The sequence below is a fragment of the Lytechinus pictus genome, chromosome 5 (genome assembly GCF_037042905.1).
Source record: "Lytechinus pictus isolate F3 Inbred chromosome 5, Lp3.0, whole genome shotgun sequence".
Lineage (NCBI taxonomy): Eukaryota > Metazoa > Echinodermata > Echinoidea > Temnopleuroida > Toxopneustidae > Lytechinus > Lytechinus pictus.
This window is the reverse complement of record NC_087249.1, coordinates 49,674,179-49,684,910: the sequence shown is the minus strand read 5'-3', so window position 1 is coordinate 49,684,910 and position 10,732 is coordinate 49,674,179. Positions and strand designations below refer to the sequence as shown.

Genomic DNA, 10,732 nt, shown 5'->3' with positions numbered 1-10,732 from the left:
ATCGACAAAAACCACTAGTCCGGGGTTAGCGAGTTTCGTGTGTGAAAAGCAAGTATTCCTTATCCGGGGTTAGCAATAACAATTTGGCATGTGTAAAAAGGAAAAAAAATAGTACGGGGTTAAGGATAGTACGGGGTTAGCGATAGTCCGGGGCTAAGAAAATCCTGTGTGAACTCTCCCCCGTTATTGAGTTTTCGCAACCAATACACAGACGCCTTCTGGAACGCAGAGAATCTATTGCCAAAAGCGTTTCATGACAAAGAGGTCTTTGTCGAAAACCAGTGAACCGAAAGAGCAGTTTCGTCCGTGACTCTGGACAAAAGGCATATATCAATTTTTTGTCAGCTTCGAACCAATTTTCGACAAAGGCCTCTCAGCTGTCTATTGTGATTTGATGCATTTTCAATAGATTTACCACGTTGCGGAAACTGTTCCCGTTGTAATTGCAAAATCTCCCTGTTTTCACAATGAGCAGACGATGCAGGCTCTCCATTAAAATATTGTTTCTCTTTGAATAAATCTTTCGCCAAAACGTGACGGGTGATGAAGGGCAAGGAAGCAGCAAGGCTTGATAAAAAAAATCTTCAAAACAGCCAGTCAACGGCATGACAAAAAAAAACCTTGAAGTCGAAGACCTACATGGCGTTTTAAAAGTTCAAGTGACCTCTGGAAGGTACATCTTGTTATCAATGATGTACTTGCATTGGTAACAATGTAATATTTAACGGGAAGGGGCGTCGGTCCACGTTTGGTAAGGGGGGGGGGGGCAAAACTGAAAAAAAATCAAAAATTTTCGGTGCGCTCTCCAAATTACATTACAGCAATTTCTGCGTAAAGCGCACCGAAAAATTGACAAGTTTTTTAAATGTATTTTTATGCCATGTTTAGGCCTAATGATTTCATTGTGCTTTCCATTGGTTTTTTTCAATATATATTTGCATTGCATATTATAGTTTTTCAAGTTGTTCAAATTATGGGGTGGGGTGGCAAATCGATGTGTAATCTCCCTAAATATTTTCATGGGGCGATCACCCTTGCCCCCAGGATCAAAGCCTCTGTTAACAGGGAGGGGGTGACATCAATAATTGGAGCTTCACTACGAATGAGAACATGCATTAATACATTTGGGGTGTAGCTCAAATGGGTGCACAACAGCTATGACTCTTCCCCCGATCAATATAGGCTTTCAATATTAATTTTATTACGATATGAGCAGATAAATGAGGGCCCCCTTGAGCACCCCCGCTCTTTATCTTCCTGAGTAAATGTTACAATTAAGCCCACCTTTGTGTAGGCTGTCGGGGGGGGGGGGGTGAAAAAGAGAAAAAAAAACTGAATGTGAGGAAGGGCCAGGGACATTTCTCCATGGACGGGGGAAAAGATGATTTACCTGTTTACGATGAAGGTATTTTCTTTTAGGAGATTGAAATCAAGATTGATGGTAGAGATGAATTAAAAAAGACTTGATGCTTTGGAAGACACAATTCTTATTTTCCCAGAATAGAAATTATAGATTTCAAGTTGAATGATGAATGATGGGGGGAAAAAACACGAGTCTGGCTTCCGAGTGCGTTCGGTCTGGCCACATAGCAAATGATTTCACTGACAATAGCGATAGCCCACATAAGTAGAGATAGAGGAACTTACGAAACAACACCAACAACACTAACAACAACAGCAGCAACAGCACATCAGCAACAACATTATCGACATCAACAAGTAACTCGAGGAAAGGGCGGAGACATGGATAGATCGGGAGAGAGGTCAAGTGTATAAAACTGACATAATCTTCTTTAGAAAAAAAATACTTAAAAATAGACCAGAAGCCTTCATAATGTAAAGTTGACGATAAAATTCCAATGGGTCGGCCACACGGGTCTCCCAGGCACTTGAAGAAAATTGACATCACGCGGGCACTTTTCCCTGACCTGTTTCGTATCTTCTCTTCTGTATTGTGTCCAAGATAGTATCTATGGGTCACAATACCAGAAGAGAATTACCTCTTATTCGGTTCAAAGATGAACCGAGCAATGTGTCATAAACCGGTAAAAGAAATACCCGATTGACCGATGAGTGTAGAAGGTTTATCGTTCTGAGTTATCGATACCAATCATTGTTTGACTTTAGCCTGTTTAGATTTATCAGACCTATAGTTTTTGGTTGTGCACATGATGAAATCCTCGCCAAAGTACCGCGGATATCCGGGATCGGCGCTTCGGTGTTCCGTGCTGTATTTTTGGTACTTCTTACGTTGGAGGAAATAAAGATTTTCTACATAGAAAAGAAAGGAAAACATGATGGTAATTAAAATATTGATCTGAAGAAGGGGTGCATGTAAAAACATTTCTTCTCATTTTTAAACTATTCGTATCTTGTTCATTTCTTATTTTCATTATTTATTTATCTTTGAATATTTATTCATTTATTTTTTGTTCATTCGCATATTCATTTATTTATTTATTTTTATGTTTATTCATTCATTTATTTAATTCATATACTTCGGGGTGCACATGTAAATGCGATGAACTCAATCATTCTCCTCCTCCCCCTCCTCCTTGTTCTTTTTTTTTTGGGGGGGGGGGAGAGGGGGCTGATCGAGGTGAAGGCCTACTTACTATCAGTATATTGGAACGCTGCATTGACGGGCGTCTGAACCCCCGCGAAGACATCTTTCGTCAATCTCGGAAATCCACCATCAACGTATTCTCTCTTTTCATCATAGCGCCAAACGTATGGCCCCCGGAAGAAATAAGTTTTGTTGTAGGCCCGGAAGTGGAGGGCGGCATCCACGCGACCCGGCATGTTCCGGGACCGGACAGAGCGCGGGAAACCGGGTAACAATGTCTTACCCTTATAAATCCACATCAAATGACCTGTTGGGAACAATTGAGATAAATTTGTTTGCGTAAAATTTAGATAGGAATATAAATATCTTCAGTATTTTTACCTTCGACCACATAATGTTCGATGATCAAAATAAAATTTAACGAAATAGCTTTATGCCCCGGCGTTGGGGCGACCCCTGGGGTCTACTCGAATTATAACATGATACCTATGTGCCACACCAAAGTCGAAAAAAGGGGGGCTCTGGACCTAAATCTTAGTCTTAAAATGGGGGTCTCCGGAACGGTTCTTGGATCAACAATTGCTAAAAATGCAATGCTTTGGAACTGACCACATAAAAATGGGGGTCTCCAGAACTCATTGCAATCGCAGCATGGTAGCGGCTATGTAGTAGCAGCCGAAAAAAAAGCACGCGCGGGTCTTGCTAGATTCATATCGCATATCGGGCTGAGTAGATCACGATGGGCATGCACGACAAACCACAAATTTGAGGGTCTCGAACGGGGAAAAATAGGAATTTCTATGGCTTTCTAAATTGATGATGCTATATGGAACGGAAATTTAGGCTGAAGTGGTCTCGACCGCGGTACATACGTATCATACATGGGGGGGGGGGGGGGGGGGGGGGGGGGCGGGGCAACCGTCCTTATGATTGTCAAATTTTGAAAAATAGAGGATAAGAAGAATCAAAAGAGTTAGGGACCGGAAGAATAAAAAAACAGGTATCGCAAATAGAGATTTTGAAACTGCAAAATGAAAAAAAAATAAAAATAAATAAATAAAAATAAAATGCCGAGGATATTACAATAAGTCATGTTGAGAAAAGAATACATTGAATTTCTTATAAAAAGGGTGCTTTAAAATTGTGTTCTTCTTAAGAGCGTCTGCATCTTGGAAAAGGCCTATACAATTTCCAAAAGTTTATAGTAAAAATTGTATATAAAAGGTAATATAACTTAGTTATCAAAACAATGATTGGCTGAAATCAATCCACCACGTGACCAACCATCAGGAAATTTTGCTAACGACTGGTACTATAGTGAATCATTCTATCACTGGCGTAAATCCCGGGGGGGGGGGGATGGGGGGGATATATCCCCCCACTTTTCGAGGAGGGGGGGATGGCCTGTACAAACATCCCCCCACTTTTTACGAAAGAAATGGAACAAAAAATCACAAGAGATAATTGTTTTATTGGTGAAAATTCTTCCTGAAATACCGCTTAACAAATAAAACAATTTTATTTTTTATTAAATCATAAAATGCAAATAAAGAGCCAGTTCACCATTTCCAAACGAAATACTTATGTCCTTATTATAACATTGAAGAGAAACCCCCGTTTCTTCCAATTCATCAATGTTGGGGTCTTTGGGAAGGGATCAAGATCGAATGTCAAAATATATGAAACATTTCCTGTCCGTGATTACGTTCGCATTAGTGGATTGGTGAGATATGTCTGCTCTTCATGAATTCCTAAAATCAGTCCTTAAAATGTCACTTCTTCTGATCTGAATATAAAAAATTTTCAGCTCGCGCTTCTCGCTCGCATCATTTGGTTAATGAAATACGTATGGTCCTAGTTAATTCCTACAAAGAAACCTTAGAATGTCCACTTCAGGTCTGAACTATCTAAATTTTCAGCTCGCGCTTCACGCTCGCAATATTTGATTAGTGAGATGCGTATGATAATCATGATTGCAATGACTACAAAAAATGTTTCATGTGTTCAGATGTAATTCTGATAAAATCAGCAAGCGCTTGGCACTCGCATTAGATGACTATGGTGAGATATGCATGCTCTTAATGGATTCCTAAAATATATTCCTTAAAATCTCGCTGTTTGGGGTCAAAATATACGAAAACTTCAGCGCTCGCATTGTTTAGCGAGACAGGTACCTATCATGATTACACAAATTTGATTACAATGCCCCTTTTTAGGTGTGAATATAAAAAAATTTCAGCTCGCGCTTCGCGCTCGCATTATTTGATCAGTGAGATACATATCCCTTTAATGACATTGTCCATGTCTCTATTAGGTTAGAATAACTGGCAACTGAGTGCGCTCACTCAGTGATTCAAAAATTTTGCCGATGCCCCCCCCCCCCCCAATTCCGTGACCCACGGTACGCCACTGTGGACATATCAATGACAATTCCTTGCATATCTAAAAACATGATTGCAAAAAAAATGCCAAAATATTTCAGTCATCCCCCCCACCCATCAACACGGATTTACGCCAGTGCATTCTATTGACCGGTCATAGTTTTTTAGATGAGGGTGGTTGATCGTAATAAGAAAGGTCGACATCTCTATCATAATCATGAAACAAAATAATAAACATCATTTTTGTTCGGATATTAAAGGACAAGTCTACCCCAACAAAAAGTTTATTTGAATAAAAAGAGCAAAATCCAACAAACATAACACTAAAAATTTCATAAAAATCGGATGTGAAATAAGAAATTTATGACATTTAAAAGTTTCGCTTAATTTCACAAAACAGTTATTATGCACATCCTGGTCGGTATGCAAATGAGGAGACTGATGACATCATCCATTCACTATTTCTTTTGTATTTTATGAAATATTGTAATTTTCTCCTCATTGTCAAGTGAAACAACAATAATTCCTCCCCGGAATTACTATTGTTTAATAATATATGGTTCAGTCAAGTTAGTCCATATTGTCAAATTTGTAAAAAATGGAATATTGTATAATTCAAACAATAAACAAATAAAAATAAATAGTGAGGGACATCATCGACTGTCTCATTTGCATGTCACTGAGTTGTGCATATCACTGTTTTTTTTTAAATAAGCGAAAATTTAAAATGTCATAACTTTCTTATTTTACATCCGATTTTGTTGAAATTTTCAGCGTTGTGCTAGTTTGATTTTTCTCTATTTATTCAAATCAACATTTTCCTGTGGTGGACTTGACCTTTAAATAGACACATTAAAAAGTTATCAAAAACAATCCAATTAAGTTAGAATAGTCTATATACCTTGCGTTTATAATTCTTACTAATGCACTCGATGGTATCTGTTTAATATCGCCCGGCATGATGATAAAACAACATTAAACGGAAATAGCTCACCTTTAAGAGCTACAATATGACCATCTTTTCTTTGGTAAACGGTGTCTATTTTATGCGGCATTTTGGGAAATCTCCGCGCTATTTTCTCTCCTTTCTTTGGTGACAATGTTTTTCCGATCTTCTTCAATCGCCAGAAACGTCGATCCTACATAGAATTGGAAAAATATAGGCAATCATTTTACAATTTAATCTAGAGAAAAAGGGACCAGCGTGGTTCACCAGGGGGGGGGGGGGGGGGGCGGGGGGCAGCAGCCTCAACTTTGGACTGTATTCCAGTGCCCGACCCCCCCCCATTCGGGATCCACATCTGCACATGCATGCTCTAACAATGAAAATAATGTACAGTTACGATAGATGAATTCGACTTCTGTCACTATTATGACCCCCATAAGGCCCATAACTAGGGGTTTCCAAAGAATAACAAAATCACTTCAATGAATTGTACAATGAGCGGGGTGCGTTGCTATGTCAGTGCACAGCTTATTATTGTTATGTATACCTGACGCCCCCCCCCCAGTTAGAAAATTACCATAACAAACATCACCCAAACCGAATTATGTTGGCGACTCACGCTCGAACTACATCGATGAGTGGATTGCCGCCCTCTACGGTAAATATATGAACCTTTTCTTCTGTTTTGTACTTTGAAGATACCATACTTGTCAATATTTACCCTCGTTTTTATTAAAGAAATTAATTAACTTGTGAAATATCTTTAGCGTAGTATTACTGAAAATATAACTGATTATGTACCTAACATACTTACATCCCAGTACAGTGGACTACAAACCGCTTTTGCTTTATATAACAATTGGTCACCCATCACTTTCATCGAAGCGTTGGTGGTATAGCGGTTAGCATAGTTGCCTTCCAAGCAATTGACCCGGGTTCGACTCCCGGCCAACGCAATTTTTTTTCTTTCCAATCGTAAAGTGCTGCACTATTCCAAATTCATTATTTTTTCAATAAAAAGTAGCTGGCTATTCAATTTTTTATTATAATTATTCATCATCCACCTACATTACCCCCATGGACCTTGAATACGCCAAATGCATTGATGACTCTTAAGATGCATACCGGTACTCGCATGTTCCATATAGTATAGGCTCAGCGAATAGGTAGTTTGGGGATCAATTACTTTAAGGCATCTATTCATTCAATCTAAATTTTGCAAACGAAGAAAGTATTTCCATTCAAATTTAATCATTAGGACAAATAGGATATCGCATTTGTTAATATAGGCCTGCATTATATAATCTTACTCTGAATATAAATAATGTCCCATCTATTAGCGCTGTGGCGTCGAATGCCTTGTTGCACTCAGCTCTTGGATTGCCTTTATAACGAGGTATACTGGGATCACCTGAAAAGAGAATAGAAGATAAGAGAAGAGAGGGGGAGGGAGATAGATAGAGAGAGAAAGGGGGGGGGGGGGTTGAGAGAAAAATAAGACAGTGTTTCTTCTTAAGTTACTTTTTTGTAAAAGGTTTTTTGGGGGAGCGGATTTAACAGTTGTCGAGAACAATGATTTTTCTTATATAATGAAAAAAACAAATGAAGTTTTGACATTTAAACAGAATGATGAGCTTGATGACAGATGACACTCTGAACGTATTATATTTCCATTCTTTTTCTTTCCCATGTAACAACTTTTTTCGACTTAAAGTGACTCAACGCCTTGCAAACTAATCAAATAATGATTGTAAAAAAGGAAGTATATTGTGTTGTACATTCATATGCCATTTTTAATGTTATAAAAAGTATTATTTTAGAGTATTTTGTAAAAAAAACTTTGGTGTTAAAACTGTCACCAGTTGGTGTCCATAGAGAAAACCACATCCTGAGCTTGTGTTAATATTACACCCTAGAGATTGAACATAACACCAAAGAATGTCAAAGTGTTAACCAAAGGTGCTGTAAAACCCATAGGTGTTGATCTAACAACACCAAAATATCTGGCATGGTCCTCTTTGTCCATTGGTTAGCACCACAATTTTTTGCTGGGTATATTTGTACCCATGTTCTTGGTATTTCATAGAAAACTTACCGTATAGTACTTGAATCGCCCTAATGTCGTCATCGCCCAACTTGAATTCGTTATCATCGCCCTTAAAACCCGCGTAGTCTGGAACCATGATCGAACCCATGGTGTGCGAATGTTCAAGGCCGAGGCTATGTCCAAGTTCGTGGGCGGCCACTTTGAATAGATTATAGCCTGCATCAAGAAGAAGAGAATTAACAATTCATTTATATATTAGAATGTATTATAAAGGTAAAACTATCTATCAGATGCTTCACGAAAGTCGTGTGCTTAAAAAGTATCTACATGACTTGCATGACGTGTGCATGACGTAGATAGTATAAAACATGCAAGAAGAATTAGAAGAAGAAGAAGAAAGAAAATGAAAAAGAAGAAGAGGAGGAGGAAGAGGAGGAAGAAGAAGAATATCAAGGATAACAACATCAAGAATAAAGAGAAGAATAAAAAAATAGGAGAATAGAAAAAAGGAGGAGGGATATATAGAGAAGGGGGACAGGATAATCATGATAATTGCAACATGTATACAATGATTTCGTTCCCTCTAATAACCTATAATATCAGTGACCCCACCCACTTTAAGAACTCAATGATGATTTCCATGTAAAACACATAACCAAATATTAAAACACAACAGCAACAACATACCCGATTCGCCATCATAAGAGAAGAACTCCGAGTCATCGAAATGGACGTCGCCGTCGAGGTCGCCGAATTGTCCATTCGGCAAATAAGCGTGGGCGATGGTGCCGTCCGGCCCATCGAATGGATACGGGTCGCCGTGGCGGTACTTGGAGAAGGATACATAGATGTCGGCGTCCTCGTCATCGATGTCCCAGTCGTCGAGCATACGGAACTCGAGAGGGGTGACGTCGCTCCACATCTGGAGCGCTCTCGAGATAGAGTCCTGGACCTTCCTCCTTGGGATCCAAACGCTGGTCGGGTAGTTATCGATTCTGATGTGGAGGAAATGATTTTGATTAGATTTACATTTGTGATAATCTTTTTAAATCTAACGTGTAACACCCTCGATATATCAAGTTCATGTTGTAATAATCAGTTGTCACAAGAAATGAAGTAAAAAAGAAAACGCACGAAAATCGTAGCTCTGAAAGTGTTTAACTTTTGGTTCATTAAATCACCAGTAGATTTAGAGGCATTCATAAGATTTGACCTTTTAAAACATTAATTAACTCATGAATATTTCAAAGTTTGAAAGAAAAGGGTATTTGAGATCGGTTGACGAAAGTTTGGCAAATAGCATTCACTCTTCCAGCGTCGACACACATTGTTTGTCGGAAATATGAAATATCTCAGTAATTATCAATCATTTAATTTCAAGAATAATGTAACATGTATGTTTTAGTCTGTTATTAAATCTGATACTACGATGTCGTTATAAATTGGGTCAAAGGATAAACAATTTACACATATCTTACCTGTATGTAATATGCTTATTACTCCATCTATCGCCTGCAAGTGCATATCGTTTATGTCGCCTTCTTTTCTGCTTCTTCCGTCTTCCACTGTTTTCTTCTTCCTGCACATCGTTTTCATCTTCGTCCTCCGTATCGTTCAGCTCGGCGATGTCCGGATCGGCTTGGCCGCATCGTGGTCGTCGCATCGCTTCGATCGTGGCTTCGTCGATCTGCCCGGTGACGGGGACACGGAGGTACGTCTGGAGTTGATCTAGTTTCGACATCACCCGTTTCTTGCTTGGCGTGGTCGTGTACGTCTGCGACGACCGCTGCCTATCGTCCTGAGATGCGACCAGCTGACTCGGTGGAGTTAGGTCCTCCAGGTATTTGTACTTTTCCATGAATTGCTGCAGTAAGAGACAACGTACACTATGTCAAAGGTATAGTTTACTACGTATGAAAGATATTTCACAAAATAGTCAATTAACAAGTCAACAATAAACAAAACCAAAAAACATTAATAAAGAAAAATAAAAGAAAGAAGCATTTGCCCCTAATAACCGATTGAATAGGATTTGAACCGGGACAACCTCAATTTGTTAAAATTAAAGTACACTCTTAAAAATGTCGGGCAACATACTGTCCACACAACAATTGGTTAAAACTTTATCAAATTTGGGTAGTTTTAAACCAATAATGTGTGCTTTGGGTGAAAACTACACAGTATTGGTTGAAAACTACCCAGAGTTGGATTACCTTTTTAACCACATTTGTATTGTTGTGTGGACAGTATGTTACCCAACATTTTAAGACTGTATAGTAAACATTAACAACAGTTTCTAACCATAATGACCACAGTGACAGAATCTCCCAAAATAGAGCACTTTCCATTTTATTGTGACATCATGAAATAATCTTCTTTCAGTACAAAATATGACCATGTTTCTTTTTCATTAAATTAATGAAAAAGAAACATGGTCATATTTTGTACTGAAAGAAGATTATTTCATGATGTCACAATAAAATGGAAAGTGCTCATTTTGGGAGATTCTGTCACTGTGGTCATTCTTTACATATTAAATATGTAAAGAATGAAGATCAACAAACATCCATGGACTGAATGCCACAAAAGTTTCAAATTAAGCTCCTTATACGATGTTACTATAACCTTCTTTAGTTGCCACTGGATAGATCATAATCATCATGATCCTGATTGATCGGGCGGGTTTTAAATAACTTCATTTGGGGTCACAATTATTGGACCAGTCAGCTAACCTTACATCGCATTAATTTGTCAGCAATCTTTCGGATCGAACAGGTGTGTCCGACGTTGCT

At 38.5% G+C, this 10,732-nt stretch overlaps 1 protein-coding gene and 1 non-coding gene across 2 annotated transcripts; one reads left to right on the top strand and one right to left on the bottom strand.

The window, feature by feature from the left end:
- Positions 1 to 340: 340 nt before the first annotated feature.
- On the bottom strand, positions 341 to 9,799 carry LOC129260132 (72 kDa type IV collagenase-like). The gene is made up of 7 exons (XM_054898175.2): positions 9,419 to 9,799; positions 8,628 to 8,935; positions 7,989 to 8,156; positions 7,204 to 7,304; positions 5,942 to 6,086; positions 2,616 to 2,873; positions 341 to 2,271 (listed from the first exon to the last, which is right to left on the bottom strand). The coding sequence occupies exons 1-7, from the start codon at positions 9,796 to 9,798 to the stop codon at positions 2,111 to 2,113; spliced, it is 1,521 nt and encodes a 506-aa protein (XP_054754150.2). The 5' UTR covers position 9,799; the 3' UTR covers positions 341 to 2,110.
- TRNAG-UCC (transfer RNA glycine (anticodon UCC)) lies at positions 6,778 to 6,849 on the top strand. Its single transcript has one exon. It is a non-coding gene; the product is annotated as a tRNA-Gly (tRNA).
- Positions 9,800 to 10,732: the final 933 nt, after the last annotated feature.

Coding starts and splice junctions, on each gene's coding strand:
- LOC129260132 (XM_054898175.2), bottom strand. CDS start 9,798: ATGGAAAAGTACAAATACCTGGAGGACCTAACTCCACCGAGTCAGCTG. Junction 8,157..8,627: donor CTCTTATGATGGCGAATCGG/GTATGTTGTTGC, acceptor TTCTTGATGCAG/GCTATAATCTATTCAAAGTG. Junction 2,874..5,941: donor TCATATTGTAGCTCTTAAAG/GTGAGCTATTTC, acceptor TGTTCCCAACAG/GTCATTTGATGTGGATTTAT.